This window comes from Desmodus rotundus, chromosome 1, assembly GCF_022682495.2.
Source record: "Desmodus rotundus isolate HL8 chromosome 1, HLdesRot8A.1, whole genome shotgun sequence".
NCBI lineage: Eukaryota > Metazoa > Chordata > Mammalia > Chiroptera > Phyllostomidae > Desmodus > Desmodus rotundus.
Window position 1 is genome coordinate 9544574 of NC_071387.1, and position 22934 is coordinate 9567507.

The window sequence follows — 22934 nt, forward strand, 5'->3', positions numbered from 1 at the left end:
GTTCAATAAAATCTTCTTGGGGAGAAGGCTGGTATCCCTGTGTCCTTGAGGAAGTGGGGATGAGGGAGGCCTCAGCCATCTTCAGTACCTTCTGTAGAGGCAGTGCCACGGCTCGGGGCAGTGAGGGAAGGTTTGACCCTGGCCCACTCTCAAGCTTGTTCTCACTGGGGCCCCTGAGGCCAACTTGGCCCCTCCCCTCCCAAGCAGGGCATGGGGTGGGCTGGTCACAGGCCTGCTGGGTCCTCGGAGCAGGGCTGCAGGTCACCCATCACCAATGGCGTTGAGGACTCCCAAGCTCCAGGAAGGAACAAGTTCAGGGGACACCTGGAAGTTCACGCCCACAGGCAGGTGTCCTCAGGGACTGGAGGTCTGAGTGTGACAGCACCACAGAGCAGGACACGGAGGCGAAGCGGCGAGTTCTTCCTGCGAGTGTGTCTGCAGGAGCAGCCCACCCAGCAGCGCCAGCATTCTCAGCACGCAGCTGAGGGCTTCCTGGAGTCCGCCCTGGAGCCTCTCGAAGCCACATGGAGGGGACTGTCTGCAGGCAAAGGAGCGTCTCCGCCAAGGCTTCAGAAGAAAGTGCTGGCTCCGGAGGAGCTGGAGAACCCAGAGGTGGAAGGGCTGGGTGGGGCGGGGGAGGGGTTGTTCCTTCATCCTCATCACCCCAGGGAGGCCCCTACCCCCAGCCCCCATCTTTCCTTCAACTCCTGGCTCCTAAAAGGACCACCCAGACAGCCCTTCCCAGCAGACCAGCGTTTAATTACATCAAGTTCTCATCCCCACGGATGCTTACAGCAGCCCTGTGGGGTGCGCAGGGGCCGCTTTCCCTGTTCTACCTACAGGTGACAGGCCCTGAGGAGGGCTGCACGACCCACACACACCCCGGGCGGCCTGTGCTCTGCTGTCTGCGCCTCCCTCTGCCCTGGCTGTGATGTGTTCCCGAGGGGGCCTGGCTCTGGCTCAAGGCAGAGACACATCTGCCCTAAGCAGCATCTGTTCTGAGAGCCAGGAGTCTACATGGCCTCTGGCTACTGACCCAGGGAGGGGTAGCCTCCAGAGGTTGGAGGAGATTTGGGGGCTGGGGCCCCCCGTCCTTTGGCAAGCCCTGGCCTGACCCCCAGAAGGAGTGCGTCCTTGGGTTGCCCCGCCCCAGAGCTGTGCGGTTTGTCCCCTCCGTGGGATGGCCTGTGCCCACCACACCATCACGTGCATGCACAGCAAAAACGTGGGTGTGCCCATGAGCCCAGCCCCACACACTCACACCAGTGTCTGCAGACCAACCGTCCACAGGCGCACACACACGCACTCCGTAACACACCCTGGGCACCCCGTGTGCCGTGCCTGCACAGCCGCACCCCTCGCCCGGCCCCTCTGCTGCCCTGAGTGGTCCCCCTTCCCTCTGTCCACACAGGGACAGAGGCAGGGGCTGCCAGCAAAGAGGACACTTCCCCAGCAGATACCCTGTGCCCTGCAGCAGCTCCCCCAGGCCTGGAAGGAGCGGCCACTTCCCCCCCCCACCCCCCCGGCTCCTGGAAGTGGCCGCCTCTGGTATCCAGGCAGAAACTGTTCATGGCCTCACAGGTGCTGCAGCTGGTGGCCAGCGAGGCCTAGATGAGTCTCTCCTCAGGCGGCACCTTGAGGACACTGTCCATCTCCAGTCGGGCCCCAGCCACCTCCTGCTGGCTTGGGCTGTAGGTGCCCTCTGACTGGCGGCGCTTCCGGGCTGCCAGGATCCCTGAGAGGAGGCCCAGGAGGAGGAGGAGGAGGCAGGCGCAGGCCGCAGGCACCACCACTTCCAGCAGCGGGAATGGCAGTGGCAGCGGCAGGCCCTTCTGCAAGACACATGACAAGGAGGCCTCAGATGGCGGAGGCGGGGAGGGGCGGGCACAGGGAGCCCGGGACTTGCTCAGAGAAAACGAGAGCTAGTGACAGGCTTTCCTGGGAGATAGTGAGAGCCCTGCCCCGGGGGTGTGCACGCAGGGGCCAGGGGGCCACCTGTCAGAGCCACTGCAAGGGGAGTCCTACATGACAAAGGGGCTCTGGCTAGAGGGGAGAAGACACTGACTGAACACCTAGTCTGAGCTGAGCACAGGGCGTGGGATTCCACAGGCTCTGCACATGGCACTCCCTCACCTCCCAGAGCCCCAAGTCGTTCTGTCCGGTTCCCTGGTGTTTTCCAAAGTGCCCGGATCAGGGCCTGCATATTAGGCACTCGGTAAGTAGTAGGTGAGAAGATAGGCTTTGCCCAGATTCCCTAGACACAGGACCAGTTGGTGGCAAACTGGGACTGGCACTTCTCTGTCTGCCCCCAACACCATGCCATCTCCCTCAGCCTCAAACACCCATCCACGTCCTTCTGTCACTGGCCAAGCTGAGTCTCAGTGCCCAGCCTGGCCATTTGGCCGCCTCCTCCCCACAATAAACTCATTCAATCTGAGGCAAAGGGAACTTGACCCCTCCCCACCCTGAGGGGTGGCCTGGTGTCTCAAAGAGTCTATGGAGACCAACTATGCTTAACCCCAAAGTGGGAGGGACCTCAGGCAGCAGCCAGAGACACTGACGGGCTGTGATGAGCCCAGGATCCATCAGGGCCTGCCCACCCCCGACCAGGGGGCTACACCAGGCTTTGGGGGTGCCCTCCTATTGCCCCAGACTCCCAGGGTGCCCCCATCAAAGATTCTACAAGGCTGCAAGTCTGAAGTGCGGGAATCACAGGTCTCCCTCTGTCCTGAGAGGCCTCTGAGCCCACTGGGACCTGGGTCCCAGTCCCCAGCACACAGCCCTGGAGAAGGGTCCCAAGGCTGGAGATAAAAAGCGGTCCAGCCCCAGAGGGCGCTCACCAGCCTGCACCCCAGGCACGTAGGGGGAGCTGTAAAGCCATTATCTCCCTGCTCTGGGAAGATGGGCTGGGAGCCAGAGGCTGTAAAAGTTCCACTTGAAAGGAAACAGTCCCCAGAAGCAGAGGAGATTTGCAGGTTTATGACCCAGGCTGCCAGAAGCCTGTGGAGATCAAGGCCCCTGCCCGGGCTTCCCTGCCCACTGCCCCTTCCACCTGCACCCACTACAGGGCCAACCCCTGCCCCTGGTGGGGAGGGGGCTGTGCACAGGTTCAAGCTCAAGCTGCCTGTGGGACCCTCTCAGCTCCCTGGGGTCTGTGGCTGCCTGCACAGCGGGCAAGCCCTGGGCTCCGAACCCCAGGCTCCTCGAGCCTTCCTGCCCTAGAATCCTGGCCCAGACACCCCTGGAGATCAGAGGCTCTTGCGTTCACCAATCTAAATCCCAGAATTCCGAGATCCTGTGGGCCCTGAATCCTGTCCCAGGTCAGACTTGGCAAGCCCAAATGTTTCACCGCCAGTCCCCAGAGGAATGGTGGGGGCCCCCAAGCTCTCCCCAGAGTGACAACACCTCCTTTCCAGGGGAGGGGGACATGGAAGGGACCTGAGTCTCCCCTGATGCTGCCCACCCACGACAGGCTGGTCCAGGAACAGGTGCAGCACGCCCCCCCCCCCACCTCCGGCACAACTCACCACCACTTCACAGAACTGGCCAGAGAACCTCGTGCTACAGATACATTCATACACACCACCAACCACCCGGCAGGTGCCCCCGTTCAAGCAGGGGTTGGTTTCACAGGACATCTGACACCTAGGAGGCAGAGAAGAGGGTCGGGGTGGAGGGAACTGCTTCCTCCCACGCCTGTTCCTTCCACTACTTTACTTAGCTCTTCAAACCCCCTTCACAGGCATCACTTTCCCCACATGTCAGGGCCCTGCCAGGTGCCGAGGCTCAGTGTGATGATCTCTGTCACCTGCCACCCACCTCTGCCCCAGCATTCGTGAGGAGAATGACTCGCACTGCCCCAGAGGCACCGGAGAGCCTGTGTAGAGGCCCCGGCGGGCTGACTCCCCGTCTGGAGTGGCTCAGAACCTGCACCTCTACAGCCTCCCCAGGCAGTGGGCCCTGACACAGGTGCCTGCCTGTGCAAGGCGCTGTGAGAGACCCGTCTAGGCAACTACTTCCCCATAGGCGTCTGCACAGCAAAGGATGGTCTTGGAAGCCCCAGGAAGTGACGAGGGTGGACTGTCTGGCACTGTGATAACAGTGAGGGCTCAGAAGGTGAGTACCCCACTTCACCTGCCCCTCCCAGCTCTCCACACTCTCCTGCCCACCTCCCAGGCCCCGCCCCAGCCCCCAAACCCACCTCTGGCTAGCAAAGCCCTCCTGGCAGCTGCAGTTGGCACCCCGAGGCCCACGCTCACATGGGCTGCCATTGAGGCAGGTGACGTTCAGGCTGCATTCCTCTGGCACGACAGGCCACCTGGGGAGAAGCACAGAGCTGGATTGGAGGCAGGACACCGGGGCCTGCCCACCCCCACCCGTGTCCACAGGCCACCTGGGCCCCTGTGTTGTCATCAGTGGAATTCAGGGCCCTGCTATCAGTCATGGAAATGGGGTCTGAGGAGGAAGGGATGGGACACAGCGCTGCCACTCTGCCGCTCCAGCCCCGCCCGGAGCTGCGCAACCTCTGGACCCAGCCGGGGACTCTTTCCCATGGTCCGGCCTTGGGGAAGCTGACACAATGGAAAAAGGACTCTCCTTGGAACAAAAGCAGATTCCGAAACATGAAACCTGGGCCTCACTTTGGTGGGTCAGGGGAGCAGGGTTGAGGGGAGAGATGGGGAAGTTAGCCCTTCCCCCGACAACCTTCCATAAGCGTGGCTCCAAAGGGAGCAGTGTCAACGCCAGAATGAACAGGGGACTATCTCACTCTGCCCAGCCCACGGGACTAACGCGAGTGAACCCCAATGGGGGTGTCTGGGCAGGAAAGCGTCGACCAAGGTTTCCTTCCAAGACCAGCTCGGGTTCCCCACCCCCGACACCCAGAAGAGGGGCTGTTTATCTGAAGTCCGAATGTATCTGGGTGGCCTGTACCTTATCTGGCAAGTCTAGGGGGCTGTGGCTCCCATTCACAACGAGGGCATGGAGGCTCAGAGAGGGAAGGGGCTGGCTCACAGACCCTCTGCCCCGCCCTGGTCCACCCCTCCCTGCTGGCCTCTCGCCGCCAAACATTCTCCCGCTGGGGTCACCCACCGACCCGCCCCCCTGCACCTGCAGCGCGGTCCCGCGAAGCCCGGTGGGCATTGGCACTCGAAGTGGCCGTCGGAGTGCGCGTGGCAGCGGCCGCGGACGCAGGGAGCCGAGCGGCACGGGTCGGCGCGGGCCTCACAGCGCGGGCCCTCCCAGCCCGGGCCGCAGGCGCAGGCGAAGGCGTCGAAGAGGTCGCGGCAGGCGCCGCCGTGCAGGCAGGGCGAGGAGACGCACACGGGCTCGCCGCGGCAGCCTAGGTGCGGGGCCGGCGCCCCGGGCCCGGCCGAGAAGTGCTCTCGGGACCCGGGGGCGGCTCCAGGGCGCGGGTGCGCCAGGGGCAGCGGGAGGCCTCCGAGCGCCACGCGGCCCAGGCAGCCGGTGAAGTTCTCCGCCAGCAGGACGTGCGCCGCGCCCGGGCCGCGCAGAAAGGACAGGTCGCCGGCCAGGCCTCGCAGCGCCACGGGCGTCGCCTCGCCGTCCAGCCACAGCAGCCAGCGCGATGCCGGGGCTGCGGGGCGCTCCATGGCCAGGCGCACGCGGTGCCAGGCGCCGTCAGCCACGTGCGGCCTGGGCGCGGGCAGCACCGCACTCGGCATGCCGCGGCCGCTAAGCACGCCGGCCGCCAGCGAGCCGTTGCGCACGGCCAGCCAGACAGCGGCGAGGGCGCCCGCATCGGCGCGCAGGAGCCCGGCCTCGGAATCGCGCGTGCGGAAGGTGAGCGAGAGACCACTGAGCTCCTGCTCCGACGATGCGTTGTGTCCGCTGAATGCGACCGGAGGGCCCTCTCGGAAGGTGGCTTCCGCCACACCTGTGGGGACAGGGAGCGTCGGTGAATGCTCTCTTCCTCCAGGAAGCCTGTGCCTCTGGGCGCTGTGGCCCAGCTACACTGTCAGCATCCTGCTCTGCGATGAGCCTTGAGGTTAGGGGAGGGATCTAACCCAGCTTGCGTGTCCAGGGCCCACACTCACAGACAAAGCCATCAGGGACCTCCTCGCAGGTGGCAGGCGGGACGCAGGGCTGATCAGGACACCACAGCTGCTGGGCACACGTAGGCCCTGTGAAGTTGGCATGGCAGGTGCAGTGGAAGTCATTCCAGGTGACCAGGCAAGTCCCACCGTTGAGACAGGGGTCAGGCTGCAGGAGAATCAGGACAGCGATTGGCTCGCGCCTGCAGAGGCATCACCTCACCACAACCGTCCCTGAAGCGGTTCTCAGGAGAGCACCTACTATAGACGCATTACCTCCTCACAGACAGACAGAGAAGAAGCCACTATCATCTCCATTTTCCAGACCAAGGAACTGAGGCACACAGAGAAGCCACTTGCCTGAGTCACTCAGCCAGCAAATGGAGGAGCCAGAGTTCACACTCAGACTATTCCAATTCCAGGGCTGGCGCTTTGTTCGTGAGCCAAGGGGCCTCTGCCCACCCCCCCAAACAGATCCTGCATAAAGGTTTAGACAGCCAGCCCCTGCCTGGCTCGGGGTGTCTGCCTCAGACAAGGACTGGGCAGGAGGCATGGGGACCACCAGAGGGCAAGAGCAGCTAGGCCAGAGCGCAGATGAATGTGAGACCTTCACTGCCACCACTCTCCGACAGGGGGACCTTGGGCAGGGTGCTTTCCTCACCAGGAGAAAGACATGCACCCCGGAGATGCAGGTACTCACACTGCACGTGTCCTCAGAGACACAGCCCACGGTGAGGTTCCACGACTGCCTGCTGCCCAGCTCCCTGGGCTGGCTTGAGTTCCCCAGTGGCAGTGGAAAGAAGGGGAGGTGGAGGCCATTGAGTCGCAGGTCCTGGAGACAGCCTCGGAAGGGCCCCCCCCAGGGCTGGGCATCAGCAGGAGGAAGTCGCCCGCCTACATGCACCTGCTGCCTGGAGCCCTGCAGCTGGTCGGACCCGAAGCTCAGCGTCACCAGGTGGCGGAGGCCATCATCCCAGCGCCCGGGAAGCACCAGAGCGGGACTCCCCAGGGCCTCGGCCCAGATCTGGCCCTCGCTCAGGAACACTGTCAGGGTAGCTGCTGAGTCGTTGGCAAGTTGGAGCAGCAGGCCAGCGGGTTCCCGAGTGCGGAGGAGGAAGGACACAGTGAGGTTGGGGCCTGGCAGCTGGTGGACCAGGAAGGATGCAAAGCTCAGGGTGCCCCCCAGGCCAAACGTGGCAGCAGGAACCTCTGCAGGAAGAGAGGGTGCCAGGCATGAGGCCTGTGGGCTGGGGGGAGGCAGGGCCTCTGCCCTGGGGCCCACTTGGCTTGTGCCTCACCATCAGCACACGTGGGACCACTATAGGGCCGGGGGCAGTCGCAGTGAAAGTGAGTCCACAGGTCCACGCAGGCCCCGCCGTGGGCGCAAGGTGGGGGCTGACACTGCTCACGGCGCTTGCAGCCCAGGAGGACGTTCTCCCCAAGATCTTCAGGCAGTAAGGGGTGCCCATCCACATGCACGTCCTGGAGGCAGCCCGCAAAGGCCGCGCCACCCAGCTGGACAGAGCAGGACCCGGCAGAAGGCATGGCGGCAGAGGCAGTAGGAGCCAGGGCCGCAGAACCGGAGGCCATGCAGAGCTGGGCAGGGCAGCCCGCGTCCCAGAGCCGCAGCTCCAGGATCCTGAGGCCAAGTGTTACCTCCACTTGGTGCCACTGGCCATCATTTAGGGACAGGTCTGGCAGCCTCAGGACAAGTACAGCATCGCCGTGGCTCCAGAGTGTGGCCTGAAGTGTGGCTGCTGCCAGTGCCAGCTCCAGCTTCAAGCTGTCCTGCGTGTCAGTGAGAATAGCCAAAGAACCAGCAGGCAGCGTGGTGCGAAATCTCAGTGCCAGACCCAGGCGGACACAGGCTGGCACTGATACCCGCACAGGGTTCCCAGCCACCACGGAGAAGGTGGTGTTCTGGCCACAAGAAGGTCCGTGGGTGCCAGGTGGGCAGTGGCACACGTAGCTGTGGACTCCAGACTCGAAGGTAGGGGTGCAGGTAGCGGCTGGTGGGCAAGTGTGGCCCTGGCAGCCGGTGAGCTGCACGGAACAGTCACGCCCACCCCAGGCCTCGGGGCAGCGGCAGAGGTAGCCGGCCACAAAGTCATCGCAGGCCCCACCGTGGAGGCAGGGCTCTGACAGGCATTCGTCCACATCTTCCTGGCAGGTCAGGCCTTCGGGAGAGACCAGGCCACGGCTCAGCACCCAAGGCCAGAACCACAGTCTCGACCCAGAGCTTGCATGCCTCTTGGGGCCGGGACCTCAGTACCTGTCAACCAAACCAATTCCCAATTCCCAACGGATTTTTCATGGTCCCCGGAAGTCCCCAGAGGCTGGAACCCACAGTACCCCTTTCTCTGCTCTGTCTGGTGAGTCTCCATGCCCTGTGGATTCAATCTCCTAAATACTCTCCAATCTGCCTTTTCTGCCACCGCACCTCCCCCGCCTCATCTGCTCTCTGGACCAGTCTAGCTTCTTCCAGTCTGCCTGACTTCAGAATGCCCCGCCCCCACCATCCATCCCTACAAACAGCCAGAGATCTATTTCTAAAGATCACCTGACCAGGCTCTTCTGCTGCTTAAGGTCCGATCACTCACGCTGGCATTCGAGATTCCTCCTGGGCTGGACGCTGCCAGTCACTCCAGTCTCAACCCTGCTCCCTACAAACCTTGAACTGCCTGTTCCTCCAAGCTTTTCCTGGGAAGTCCTGTCTCTGGGGCTTTGCTCATACTGTTCCCTCTGCTTAGAATGCCCCCTCCCTCACCCTGCCTTTCAAACTCCTACTCATCCTACAAAGCCCAAACTCAAAGGGCCAGTCCCCTAAGAGGCTGCCTCTGACTCCCAGCCCCACGCTACTGTGTCGCTCCCAACTCCTTGCCCACTTCCAGGCACAGTGCCCCAGCGCCCTATATGGAAAGTATCTGTTTGCGCAGCTGAGATCTCCCCCGAGAGCCTGAGTACAGCACTAGTGCCAGCAAGAGCCCAGTGTGGCTTTTGTGGACAGAGTGAAGACATGGAGGAGCAGATGGAGGTGGGTGTATGCACCTGTGGCACTCCCAGCAGCCCCCAGGCTCTAAGCTCCCAGTCCCTCTGCCCTAGGGTCCCCACACAGGCTGTGAAGGGGTCGCCTCACCCTTCCCTCCAAGAGCTCCCACACCAGGGGCTCTGGCCCCAGCCTGGGTCCAGAGCTCACAGCCCAACCCCAGTTCAGCCAGAGCCCCCACAAAACCCCAAGGCCAGCCCGGTTCCCATATCCCAGCTGGAGAAACTCGGGCCCAAAGAAGCCACCAGTCAGCCCGAAAATAGCACAGTCTCCTGAGGACAGCTAGCTCCCCCCCCCTCTGCCCAAAGCCACCATTCTCCATACCCGCCAGGAGCCACAGGTCCCCCAGGAAGGCCCACAGAGCCCGCAGCCCCATTGTGCTTCCCCCGATGTCTGAGAATGCTGGGCAGGTACTGTGGCCACGGAGCAGAGCTCTGCGCCTGGTCTGGCTGCCTCCTTCAGGGCCGGCTCAGGAATGCCCGGCTCTGGCCTCCCCCATGCCAAGCTCGACCCAAAGGGAGGATGGGGATGGCCAGTGGCAAGGAGCCCAGACCCACAGCCGGTGTTCCCCCTCCTGGTCTCTGACCTTAGAGATGTGACCTCACTGTCAGCCATCAGCTGAGCTCAGCTCCTGCTGACGCTGGGGAGCCTGAGGGGACAACACCCCCTTTCTAAAGCCTCCACGGCCCCATCCGTAAGAAGGGGATTGAAACCCCCGCCTCACGGGGCTGTGGCAGCAAAACGCACAGGGAATGCTCTTCAAAGACAGCATGTTTGGTGGGCCCACTGTGCGCCAGGCACCCATGAGGCAGGACGTGGGAACCACAGCCCACGGGAGCAGAAGATGGGCCACCCAGGGGTGGAGACACGGAATCCCAGTGCCTTTGTGTGGGTGAAGGGTAGAGGGGATGGTGGTAATCACCACCCCTCCCCCTGGGCGTGGGAGTCTGTGCCCAGGGGCCCTGCTGGGCTGAGGAGGTGTGTGCCCGCACAGGAATGTGGGCAGTGTGGGGGGGTGTCCCAGGCATTCCAGAGGGAGCAGGGACCCTCAGTGAGTGCGGACTTCTTGGGCTCACCAGTGTCCGCGTGGGAGGGCTTCTGTGTGTCCATGCATCTGCTGTATCCAAGGCAGGGAGACGCTTTCTGTCTGTCCCCCCAGCTCCTGCTTAACAGGCCCCAGCTCCCCAAAGGTCAAGCTCCTCCTTCTCCAGACACTGCCTCCAGCTATCTGTAATGTCCCCCCTTCACCTTCTCTGCCCTGGCCAAAGTGCCCCTGTCCTTCCTGCAGGCCCCTAGGCCTCTGCCCAGCCCTTTGATGTCAGCTGTCTGGGGTTCTCTTTGCCCATCACACCACACTTTCTCCCAGACAACCTGAGCCACACAGTCTCTGACCTCAGCCCAGGCCACACCCCTGGGCCCCAGACCGTCCAGCAGCCTGCACCTGGGCTCCTCCTGGGGGTGCCCCACAGACACTCTGATTCAGTGTGGACAAGGCAGAACCCAACATCACCCAGGAAAGAAATTCAGCTGGCGCCTATGACACGTTCCACTCACACCCGGGGAACCCTCAGGGCCTGTGCTGTGACCCTCCCAAATACTTCTCAGCCTGACTGGCTCCCTCCACTCCCAACGCCAAAGCCCAGCTCTGTCCCAGCTTGGCTGTCACCTGGGTCACTGGACCCACCTCCTTTCTAACCTCATACCCCATCAATCCAGCCTCCACACGTCTCAGCCAGAGGAACCTTCTCACCCCAGACGAGCTCCGACCTTGCCCCGCTCTAGTGCCCACCCCACCCCAGCACCTGTGTAGCCATCTGGGCAGTGACACTGAAAGCCGTTGGGCAGGTCCTGGCAGCGGCCTCCACTGAGGCATGGCCCTGAAGCACACTCGTCCACGTCCACGCCGCAGTCGTCCCCTGCAAGAGGCCCAGCTGTGGTTCCCACCTGCGCCCTCAGAGCCCCACTGGACTGGGAGGGGCCCGTTTTATAGCGAGAGAGACCGCGGCCCAAAGAGAGGCGCTTGAACCTAGCCCAGCATTCTCCCGGGTGCATTTGGACACGGGCACACCCGCTGCCCTGAGAGGGGGTGGCGAGCTCACCCTCAAAGCCCGGAGGGCAGCGGCACAGGAAGCCGGCAGCGTGGCGGAAGCTGAAGGCGCCGGGGAAGGCGGCCTGGGCACCCCCGTAGAGGGCCGGGTCGGAGCGCGGCAGGCACTGGCCCCCGTGCTGGCAGGGGCCTGCCGCACACTCGTCCTCGTCCACCTCGCACTGCTTGCCGCTGTAGCCTGGGGGCACATACACGTGGCCGTCAGGTCACACGGGGTCCTCAGGCAGCACCCCAGCCCCGCCCCGCAGACGCCAGGCCAGCCCAGGGCCAGGTTGGGACAACAGCTCAGAATACGTTTGCGCATCCCAGAAGAGAGGGAGACACATCGAGGGGGGAGGGATGACCATGGCAGCCTTAATCAGCTCAGCACCATCTTACTAGTATTACCAGAAGTGAGACTCTGCTCGTGCCAGGCCGCAAGCCAAGGCTCCGTGGGCATTACACCTGTACTCTCACAGCAACCCTGGGGGCAGGTGCTCGATTAGCCCTATTTTTCAGATCGGGTAACCGTCCACCGACGGCGCGTGCGCACAGGTACCCACGGGTCCCACCGCCCCAGGCTGCGCCCACCCACCATCCTGCACTTGCGCCCTCGCCCGCGCGCGCTCGCACACACGCACACACGCACACACGCACCTGGCCAGCAGAGGCAGCGGAAGCTCCCGAGGCCCTCGAGGCAGGACGCGTTGTGCGCGCAGGGCATCGACGCGCACTCCAGCACCTCCTGCTCGCAGCGCTCGCCCTCGTAGCCAGTGTCCGCGCAGTCGCACCGGAACCTGGAGCGGGCATGCACTCGCCTGCAGCCCCCTGCCTCCGCCGCGTCCCCAGCCCACTGCGCACGCAGCCTTCCCGCCTTCGCGCACAGGGCGCACGCTCACCCGTTGACCAGGTCGTGGCACTCGCCCCCGTGCTCGCACGGCTGGCTCTGGCACTCGTCCAGGTCCAGCTGGCAGCTGGCGCCCCCATACCCCGGCCTGCACACGCAGCGGTAGGAGCCCACGCCGTCCAGGCACGAGCCCCCGTGCAGACAGGGCGCCGAGGCACACTCGTCCACCTCCACCTCGCAGTTCACGCCTGGACAGAGCCAGAGACAAGGACAGAGACAGGTCACCCAGAGGGAGTGAGAAGGAGGCCGAGGAAGGCCCACTCGAACCAGTTCCAGTTACACGGAGTGGTAGGTGAGAGTCCACGAAGAGAACCTGCTGGTTCATTCACCCGAGCAGGTGTTTGCCACGCTAACAGTGGTAATACGGTAGAAACAAGACAGACAGACATCCCAGCCCCCTCGAGTTCACAGTTATCTATCTAACCTGGGAGGTGGGCTTTATTTAAGTCAATGTCAACTAAATGAGGACTGATTTTTAACTTTGATAAGCTCAACAATGAGGAAGTACTGGATTCTGTGAAAGCAAGAGCCAGGATCTTGGCCTGAGGAACCAGGAGTCAGGGAAAGCTTTTTGGAAGCAGAGCCTTTTGAAGGACTGAGGGAAGAGAGGGGGCTATTTGAGCACTTGGGTTCAAGAGAGACTGTCTGTTGGTCAAGAGCTGTTTGGGGGTAGGCAGAGGAGGAGGTGTGGCAGCGGTGAGGGGTGGCTGGGCCTTGGAGGACCAGGTGACACAATCTGGGCTTATCCGGAAAAAAGTGTTGAGCAGCTGAGTTACATGGTCCTATTTGCATTTTAAAAGGCCCACTCCACTGGCTTTGAAAAAGGGTGTAAGGACGGACCCCAGAGAGGGACATAGCCCTGCAGGAGATGCTGCCGTAGGGTAAGCAACTCCTGGTTTTCCCTGCATTGCCTTGCTTTTAAAACTGAAAGTTCGAGTCCTAGGAACCCCCTCAGTCCTGGGCAACACCCCGAGGGCTGGGCGGCTCTCTGGGGGATGGGGGCTGTGGAGATGAAGGAGTTGGGGAGTCCATCCCAGTGTGGACATGTACTGCCGACTTCACTGTGGAGCTCACATGTCACTGTAGACTCCAGTGGCCCTGCCCCTGCCGCCTATGTGGGATTGGTCATGGGGGCCAGAGGCCCAGCTGGCTCCAGCAGGAACCTTACCCCCTTCCCGGCTCAGTGAGCACAAAACACAGCCCCTCCTTCCTGTGACCCTACGCTCCTCCTTCCCTGGCCCCACTCCCACCCTCTGTGCCAGGGGGAGCCAGGCCCAGGCCGCCTGGAATCCCAGCCTCCCCCGCCTGGCTGGGAATGGAAGGAGGGGCAGAGAAGTGAGTCACGCAGACACCACCCCCACTCATGTCCCACCCAGAAAGCATTTCCCAGAGCGTCTGAGCACCTCGCGCCCGGGTGCGCACACCTGCTGGTCCTCACACACACAGCGTGTGAGCACAGAGGCATTCCGGGAGCCCAGACACCCGCAAACACTGGCAGACTCACAGGCCCTTTACGTGGCCCCACTCACCACACAACTCACCTCCCCAGACACCGAGGCCCTCAGATGACGAGGAAGACACACGCAGCCCGTTTCCAGAGCCCTTTTCATCTGTGTGCCGAGATCTACCTCTCCACTGTAAGCATGTCCGTTGGAGCCCAGCCCCCAGTCTGTGCGCCTTGCTCTGAGGTGACCTCACACTGCCCTCTGCCCTCAGAGAGAGTTGTCTGAAGCCAGAGTGTCTGTAATGCAGGCTCCCAGCTGCCCTCGACCCGGCCGCCTTCCAGACCTGTCCCCAGTGGCGCCTCCTTCCCAGCTTCTGGGCAGTCACTCCAATGGCTTTTGCTCTGGATCACGGATGGGACTGGGACAGGGCCAACCTCTGGAGGAGGGAACTAGCATTCCCTCAGTGCCAGCCCTTGGATATACATTATCCCCTACTTCCCACTGGAGACCGCGGGGGCCCGTGGGGGTCTGTCTACCTCACAGTTTGAACTAGACCACCGTTACAACCCAAACCGTATCAGGGGTGTTCGCACTCTGAAATCATCCGCTGAGCTGGCGGTGTCTCCACCACAGCCTGACACGGGTCCAGAGTGAGTAGATGTGAGAAGCGCTGTCTAGGTGTGCACTCAAACCAGGCATACCTGCACTCTCGTCCCGCCTGAGGGGTGTCTCTGCTCCCAGCCCATACGGAACTGGGCTAACACTCGTCCAGTGCCTGTGATGTGCCAGGCTCCGTACCGGCACCTGCCCACTCACACTCTCCTCCAGAGCTGCCAGGTCAGCCCGAGAGGCGTCAGCTCTGTAGCAAGGCCTGGGGCGGCTGAACCTGAGAGCTGCCAGGGTGTCCAGAAGGGGGCGGGTGTCTATCCTAAAGTCAAAGCTGAATTCGCGACTTCACACTCTGAGCCACTGACGGTGGCGACATTACAGACCTCCTCTGGGCACAGCTGGGGCAGTTACCTGCGTAGTCGAGGGGGCAGTGGCACTCGTAGCGATCAGCCAGGTTGTGGCAAGTGGCCCCGTGGTGGCAGGGCCGGGATGCACACTCATCGATGTCCAGCTCGCAGCGAGGGCCCTGGAACCCAGGCACACAGTAGCAGCGGAAGTCACTGGGATCTGGGCCCAGGGTCACACACAGAGCACCGTGGTAGCAGGGCTGAGTGGCACAGCCCCAGGGCTCCGCAGGCCCGCAGGTGTAGCCGCCACTGCCCGTAGACTGGCACTCGGTCCCCGGAGCGCATGGGTCTGAGGCACAGGCTCTCGGGGTCTGCTCAGTCACCGTTCCTGCAGAGAAATGAGACAGGGTGGCCAGGGGCTCCCAGGCACCCCTCCCCACTTTCACCATCCCCACACCCCAGAGCCAGAGCGCGGCAGGGGTCTGTCCACACTCTGTAGGATAGAAGGTGGGCCAGGGGCTCGACCAGCCAGGGCCCAGCATGCTGCCCACATCTACACACAGAACTGGGACGTTTCAGGACTGCCTCCATGGCAGAGAAATGGGACCTGGACGCCAGGCTCCCTGCTCCGGATTAGCGAGCTGTACCGGGCTCATCACATCCCTTCAGCGCCTCTCTGAGCTGGACCCTGGCGAGCCTGGTTTGCAAGAGGGTAGGTGGAGGCCTAGGAAAGGAAGTGAGCCCTTGCCTGAGACCACACAGCAAGTCAGTGCTGGGCAGCCTCCCAGGCCTGCCCACTCCTTTCAGTCCCACCGGTCAGGGGTCTCCTTGGGTCTCCCACCTATGGCTCACCCCCTCCCAAAAGGCCCAGGAGGGGCTCTTCCCACTGTCCCCTCCACCACTCCTGCTGGGGGTCTGGTAACTCCATCCCTGCGTGAAATTGAAGATGAAGGACTTCAAATGCCCCACTCTCCACCCCGCCTCCCTGGGAGCTTCTCACAGTGTCCCTGGCCCTCGCTGGGCCCATCAGCAACTGCTTGAGCAGCCAGCCTGGCCAGGGTTACAGAGTCCAGGACAGGTACCGAGACCTGCGGACTGAACCCCTGGCCCTGGCCACGTGCTGCCTGCACCGTGCCGAGCTCCCTCTGCTAGAGGGTCACCTACTGATCTGGAAGGCCAGCCAGGTTAGAGAGCCAGCCTCCCTCCCTCCCTGCCTCCCCGCCTGTCTGTGTAATTCTGGAGTAAGAACTTTGGCTTTGGAGAGAAACAGCCCTGGATTAGAGCCCAGCTCAATTGCTAGCTTTCAGGCCTTGGGCTAGTCATTCTCCTACAGAGCTCAGGGCCCCAGTCCGTCAAGGAGCTGCTAGAAGTCCGAGAGCATGGTAGGACGAGTTAGGGTTCAGAGCCTCAGGGCATGCAGTCAAATGCTCACTTGCCCAAAAGCAGTAAGTGATGGGGGCGCCACCCACAGGAAGGAGCCCCCCCCCCACCTGGGGCTCTGAGAGGTGCCCCTTCTCCCATCAAGTTGTCATGCAGACACTGACCAGGCCCTGTACCTCCCCTCCCCCACCCTGGTGAAGACCCCCAGATAAGGCTCGGCCGCCTCTCAGGCGTCATCCACATTCCACCAGGCAGGGCTGTCCACTGGCCGGCCCCACCCTCCCCAGCCAGGTCCAAGCGCCATGGGGGCAGGGGGTTAGGAATACTGACCAATACACAGACTCCGGCAGAACCCAGCTGCCATCCCGCCCCAGAGCACCTGGTACAGCACAGCACCGCTCACTGACACCCAGACCCTCACTGGGGGCCCCAGTGCCCACCCAGGGCCAGGCACACAGCAGAGGGGCAGCGGGTCTCAAATGCTGTCGGACCAGATGACCTGCTATGGCCAAGGGGTCCACAGATGCTCTCTGCCCACTGTTCTTCCACGAAGCTCAGGGCTCGCAGGGGCAAGGGTGGGGAGTGTCTGAGCCACTCTGAAGGGCTGGCAGGCAGCCCTTCGTTCTTTTCCCCACTCCCGTGGCTGCGTCTCCTGGGGCCGGATGCTGTGCCGGGCGTGGGGAGATGATCTGATTGGGGTGGAGGAATCGAGCTCCCTCACACAAGGAACAGGTTTGGGCATCAGACAGACCCGGCTTGGGGTGCAAACGATGCCCACCTTGTGGGGTATTGAAAGGAGCCACCGAGGTGACCCGAGTTAGCCCTGGCACCCAGTGGGCCCTCAGTGAGGACTCTGGCCATTGTAATCCGGGTCCCTCGACCCAGCCCAGCTCAGGAGGAGGAGCACGGGAATCAGAGCCCCCTGTGAAGGGCCTGGCTGCTGGGTCCTGAGCCATTTAATCCCAACACAGCGCAGCCCTTCATCCCCGTGGTCCAAGGGACCCCACCCCAATCTGGAGCTTTGGCCCTGGTTCAGAGCGGCGGGATCCGGCTGGGTGTTCAGCGCCAGTGGGAGTGGGGACGGTGAGTGCATGTCGGCTGGGGCCCCAAGTGACAGAGCCCCAGGAGCTGAGTCCTGCCACCTGGGAGGGAGGAGTTCTTGTCAGAGCCAGGAGAGGGAGGGAGCTGCCTGTGCTGGGAGGTATGCAATAGCCCCAAAAGCCTGCATGCATCATCCTCATATTTACCTGAGGAGGTGGGGGTATTCTTCTGTCTGGCCACAGGTGAGGAAGGTGAGGCTCAGGGGTGAAGCACAGTCCCACAGCCCATGAGGGGTTGGAAGCCGAACCCAGGTCCCCGTGCTGCAGAGCCTCCAATCAGAGTGTCCAGAACCCAACCCTCCTCTGCCTTCATTAAGAATACCCATTCCTGGGCCCTGCTCCTGACTGAGAGATTCAGAACCGCTGGGCCCAGGGCTGGAGAATCTGCATTGCAACGTACTCTCTGGGGATTCCTTTGTAGGACAAGGCTTGGGAACTGCTGACCTAGGGTTCTGTGTCTCCCAGGAGTGAGCCCAGGAGGCCCAGCCAGCCCAAGCCTGAGGGGAGGGGAGGTAAGGGCAGAGGAAGGGCCCTCCCAGGGGCCAGACTGGAGGGGCGGGGCCTGTTGTCAGGGTGACGAGGGGCCTGTGCTTATCTTTACAAATCCCTCCTGACCTCTCAGGCCGCCTGGGACAACCTGACAGGGGAGGGATTAACTAACATTGCCCCTCCCCTCGGACCTGCTGCCCAGCCCAGACAAGGCCCAGAACCTGCTGCCGGGAAGGGAAGGGAAACTCCCACGAGGACAGGACAGGCTTTCAACAGCAGCAACTGTTTCCTGAGTGTGTCTCTGTGCTGCAGGCTGCGCTACACACTGTGCACCTATTGTTACATTATTGTATTGACTTTAACCAGAAGACATGGGTGCTGTTAAAGAAAACTGTTTCTAATTCAGAGATCACAAACCTGCTCAGGGTCATCCCTCAAAAAACTAAGAAGCACATGGACCCTCTGCAGACCTCCGCACACGACAGGCCCACGTGCCTGCCGGTGCGCGTGGAACCCCCACTGTGCTGTCACCGAACAGCCTTCCCGCCCGGCCTCCCCGGGCCCTGGAAGGGTCTCTGAAGGCGGGCACGGGTGTGAGAATGCAGGTTGCAGTGTCTGCCTGAGAGCGGGCAGGCCCCCCTGTCCGCCTAGAACCTGGCCGGTAGCAGCCCCGCTGGGCTTCGCCTCGCTCAGTGCTTTGTAACTCCTCTTTCGGGGCGCCGCTAGCAGGCCTGTGATGCCTGACTGTGCCTTGAGTTTCCTGAGGGGGAGTTGGGGGCGCTTCTTGTCTTGACGAGGCAAGAGAGGATATTTTTAAGAAGCAACCCAGTGACTTTGGGGGCGGGCATGCAGGGCAGTTTACAGCTGATGTATCATAGAACTGCACACTTGAACCTATATACTTCCATTAACCAGCATCACCCCTTTAAAACAAAAGCTTTCATCTAAAAGTCACAGGGGAAAACATTTTAGAAAGAAGCGACCCACGATCTGGTGGAGGTGGGAGCTCCTGGGAAGGAAAATGCTCGTCTCCCGCCAGCAGGCCTCAGGGCTGGGACCGAGTGAGTGAGTCACAGTGCAGGGCGGGAAAGTTTGGAAAACTCTTTTACAAATGTTTACCCTGAGGTTAAGAGGCATAATCTTGATAACAGTGGCCACAGCAGACACTGCTAGGGACCCTCGGCCTGCACCGTGCCTGGCACCAGAACCTCCCAGCATTACCAAACCGCGGCCCCAGAGCAGCGGTGTGGAGAGGCACCTCCGCAGTGAGGGTCAGAGGGAGCAGGTGGGGTCCCCGCCTGTCGCCCAACAGGCCACTGGCAATTATTTTGCTTTTAACTACTGAGCTTCTGGCTTCTGTCTCAGGTTTCCTTTGAAACGGGATTCCACGCCAGACCTAAGTGGAAGAACCAGGCTGTATTCTCCTCAGACCTTGGGGTTAGCTGGTGTGTCCCCTTTAGACAGGGGCACAGAGATGTGACTTTGTATCGGCTAGGACTCTAGTCCTCTGTGACCCCCTGGCCCTGCCACCCAGCTCTGTGACTCTGGGGAAGGCACCGACACTCCCTGGGCCTCACTTGCCTCCTCTGCAAACTGCGGGTGTCACAGAGCTGTGGCAAGAATTAGATTCAGTCGCGTTAGTCCAGCAGCGCTGCACCAGCCACGCAGCGGCTGATGCTGGTATTTGCTTGTTCGTCACCAAATCTCAGCCGGGGCGACCAGCAACTGTCCTGCAGGCCCCTGTCCAGCTCTGGTCGGGGGAGGGGCCGGACTCGGGGGCTGGACTGCTGCCCCTTTGTCAGCCGGGCTCCCTTGGTGTTCAGGGAGCAGGAGGGGTTTGACAGCCCAGCGCACGCCATTGTACTCCAAGATGCTTGGTCCCCTCCTAGCAACCAGCGGGCTCCAGTGGAGGGTTGAGTGCAGGGCTGGTGGGGACGGGCCACAGTGCCAAGGGGCCCGGGCCTGCAGAACCCCATGCCTTGCGGCATGGAGCTTTCCGAGTGATGCGGTCAGGGCCCCATGCCTCCTGGCAGTCAGGCCTGGGGCACTGATGTCAGAAATGGTCACACCTGCAGTGCCCCACCCCGGCTCCAGGGGTCCCCAGGGAGGGGGGTCCCCTGCGCAGAAACCACAGGGGAGAGGCCGCCCTTGGAGACCCCAGCAGGGTCGTGTGGGGTGAGTGTGTCTGCTTGAGTTCTTTTCCTTCTGTGGCATCGATCCGCTCTGTGCTCACTCTGCCTCGGTGTTCGTTAGAACGTGCATTTGTGTGGGAATGCACCCGTGTCGACGGGTGCACACTGGTGGTGTGGGCACTTGTGGGTGTGTGTGTGAGTGCGGCATGCATGCCTGTGGACACCGGTTCAGATGCTGGTGTGCACCCTTGTGTGTGCCACGCCAGTGTGAGGGTGCGGTGTGTGTGTGCGCAGCTCTGATTTGAGTGTGGGCACACCTGTGATTGGTGTGTGCAGGTGTGCACGCACACGTGTGTGCACACTGTAGCTCAGGGGACAGGCACCAGACCCACAGACCAGGGTTTCTCATCCCTCGGTGCAGAGTGCAGGCTCCAGCTCCTCTCACAGGCCCCAGATTTGCTGGGGAGACCCAGCCCATAAACCCCCAACCCTCCCTGAGCCTTGGTTTCCTCCACTGCACAATGGGCTCCTCATCCTCCCCATAGGTCCTCTGGAGAGTGGGGGACAAAGGCTTTGTGAGCCAGACCCCATGAGAGGCCGGAGAAAGGGGTGTAGAGGGACTTGACCCCCCACCCTAAGAGGTGGGGGCTCCCCTGGCCACAGTGGAGCCCAGGCCACCCGCCTCCTTGGTTCCCTCCTCTAGCAGCCGCAGCGGGGGCGGGGGACTTCCCAGGCCTGGCCCCAGTAGCCATAGTGACCAGGACAAAGCGTCCCCCAGATTCCCCAGGAAGAATTCCTGGCCCGCGCGCACACGTGAATCCACTTGGACAAAAGCAAAAACTGCTTGGCGAATGGGGTCTGGCTTCAGGAAGCCCTTTCAGCTCCATCTGAGAATGCTTTGGAGGGGGCCCCAGGGCCCAGCCACCCCCTAGGGCCCCCAGAGCACCTGCAGCCCCCCAGTGCAGGCAGAGCTAGGCCACAAGTGGGGGGGATACGGGCAGACATCGGCTCCCCTGGGCCTTTCCCTTCTTCAACCCAGTCCACTGGGCTGGGGCCTGCTGCCCCCATCCCAGGCTCCCGTGACACAGCTCAGCCCGCCCGACAACCTACCCCCACCCTCAGCTCATGCAGGGACACCTCCCTGCACACTTGGGAAGCCTCAGACGCAGCAACTCAGTCTCACCCGGGACAGCTCATTCTACTTCACAACTTTAACACACCCCACCTGCACACCACAGCCTAGCACAGGCCCCACAACCCAGCTGTCCCCAGCCCCAGCACCCCTCCCAGGACACACAGACCACCCCGTCACCCAGGTCACAGCCAGCCTACACACCCCTCACAAACCCCCCGATATGCAGCAGCCCCCGAGTCCAGGACACACTCGCCTCCACGCAAGTTCTACGGCCCACAGTGGCAACACATGACTCAGGCTTGCACCCCAGCCCTACCGTGGGGCCAGCACCTACAGGGAGAGCCCCAGGGCCTGGGGTGTCTGCTATGGGAGACAGGCCCTGCCCCAGGCCTCCCCCCACAGTGCATGCCCCAACTCACCGGCCAGGAGGGCGAGGGCAGGGGTCCCGAGCAGCACCAGCAGTAGCAGCAAGAAAGGGGCTGAGAGCCTGGGGTCCTGGGTCCCCGGCCTGGCCAGCGCCATGGCAGCACGCTCTGCTCCGCTGCTGTGGGAACAGGCGGCCTGGCTGGCGGTGCGCCCCCCTCTCCCTCCAACCAGCACTAATGCCGTGGACAGAGGCCCGGCCCCTCCCTCCCTCCTCTCCCGCCTCCTCCCCCAACCCGGGCCCTCCCAAGCTGCTCCACCTCCAACAGGGCTCTGGAGGAGGGGTCTGACCCTCCCAGTCTCCCCAAGGCCCTGGCTTTGGATAGGGGCGAGGTCCCCTGTGGGTCTGACCTCACCTCAGTGCCCACCACTCTCTCCCTCCTGGCACCCCCACCCCCTTGTTCCCCACCTCCCAACTGTGCTGCCATAGCCTCCTCAGAGAGATGTCAGTTCAGGGGCCTTCTCACCACGTGAGGCTGCTACTCCCAGGTCCTCAGTTACCCCACCCTGCTGGGCCACCCCCACCCAGGCCTGAGCCACCAGTAGCCTCCCAGACCTCCGAGGTTGGCTTGGAAGCCCCAGCTCCTGCCACTTAGCCCCCACCTGAGCAAGGGACCCCACCCTGCAGCCCGGTGCCCCCTTCCCCTCTCCCCATTGACTCATCCACAGCTCCTGGCAGCTCTTCCTCCTCTGTGCCTCTTGGTCCCCCCCGCCATCCCTCCCCCCACTTCCCTGCCACGCACAGTGCCTCCCACCATGGCCCTCAGGAGAAGGCCGCTGTCTCCCCCCACCAGCCATTTCTCTGCTTTGCCCTCGCTCTCCTCTGCTGTTTGCAACTCCAGACACCTCACTGTAGTTCAAGGCAGCCCATCCCAGGGAAGGGCAGTGCTAACTAGGCCAGCTTTCCTGCTGCCCCGCTGGAAAGCCTCCTTGTCGTCTAACCTCACAGTCTCCTGCCGCACTTGATGTTTGCCTGCTCCAGGCTGCAGAGGGCAGTGTTGTGTGGGTGGAGAGGAGGCATTCTTCAGGGGACCTGGGCCCAGGAATCCAGATTGTTCCAAAGGCACTACAACCTCAAAACACAGCCTCTTCCCCCACTGCCCTCAGCTCCAGGGGAGGAGGGTCCCGTGCGGAAGGGACTTCCTGGACTCACCCCTGGCCCTTGCCAGTGCATCCCCGCTGGGCCCGGTGCAGTGACCACAGACTCAGGCCACCCAGGCCCTGTGCGGGGCTCCACGATGTGTTCTGGACCTCCGAGGGCACGCTGAAGGACAGACCTGAGCAGCAACTGAGGGTGCTCCTGGGCTGCTCGAGGGGGTGGGTAACAACCCATGAGCATTCAGGGGAGGGAGCAGGGGGCATCACACAGGGCGTGGGCAGCAGGGGCCCACACTGGCCCCTCAGCTCAGTCAACCTGGGTTTGAGTCCAGTTCCACCACTGATGGCGGAGCGACCTCAGCACAGGACCGTCGTCTCTGGGCCTCAGTTTCCCCATCTGTAAAACGGGAGTGATAACAGTTCCCACCACAGAAGGCTTTACAGTAGTCCTTATCTGTGGGCTTGTTTTTCGCAGCCTCAGTTACCTGTGGTCAACCACGGCCTGAAAACATTAAGTGGAAGATTCGAGAAATAAAGAACCCTTAAGTTTCAAACCGCATGCCGTTCTCCGTAGGTCACGTCATCTCAGCGCTTAGGCATCGAGTCATCGCGCACCGTCACAAGGGTGAGTACAGAACAGTAAGACGTTATGAAAGAGACACCACACCACCAGTTTTATTGCAG

At 62.4% G+C, this 22934-nt stretch overlaps 1 protein-coding gene across 3 annotated transcripts; it reads right to left on the minus strand.

Moving 5' to 3' along the window:
* Positions 1-8: 8 nt before the first annotated feature.
* CRB2 (crumbs cell polarity complex component 2) lies at positions 9-21304 on the minus strand. Of its 3 annotated transcripts, none has more exons than XM_053920810.2 (14): positions 21149-21304; positions 14558-14881; positions 12085-12280; positions 11843-11982; positions 11199-11384; positions 10902-11015; positions 7352-8230; positions 6754-7262; positions 6057-6222; positions 5110-5896; positions 4202-4318; positions 3528-3645; positions 1580-1832; positions 9-597 (listed from the first exon to the last, which is right to left on the minus strand). In XM_053920810.2, the coding sequence occupies exons 1-13, from the start codon at positions 21249-21251 to the stop codon at positions 1608-1610; spliced, it is 3864 nt and encodes a 1287-aa protein (XP_053776785.1). In that variant the 5' UTR covers positions 21252-21304; the 3' UTR covers positions 9-597; positions 1580-1607. The 3 variants fall into 3 exon arrangements, with proteins under 3 accessions (XP_053776785.1, XP_053776781.1, XP_053776783.1); XM_053920806.2 differs by having other exon boundaries at positions 9-621; XM_053920808.1 differs by lacking the exon at positions 9-597 and having other exon boundaries at positions 1531-1832.
* Positions 21305-22934: the final 1630 nt, after the last annotated feature.

Coding starts and splice junctions, on each gene's coding strand:
- CRB2 (XM_053920810.2), bottom strand. CDS start 21,251: ATGGCGCTGGCCAGGCCGGGGACCCAGGACCCCAGGCTCTCAGCCCCT. Junction 6,223..6,753: donor TCTCTGAGGACACGTGCAGT/GTGAGTACCTGC, acceptor ATTCTCCTGCAG/CCTGACCCCTGTCTCAACGG. Junction 1,833..3,527: donor GCCAGTTCTGTGAAGTGGTG/GTGAGTTGTGCC, acceptor TGTGTCTTGCAG/AAGGGCCTGCCGCTGCCACT.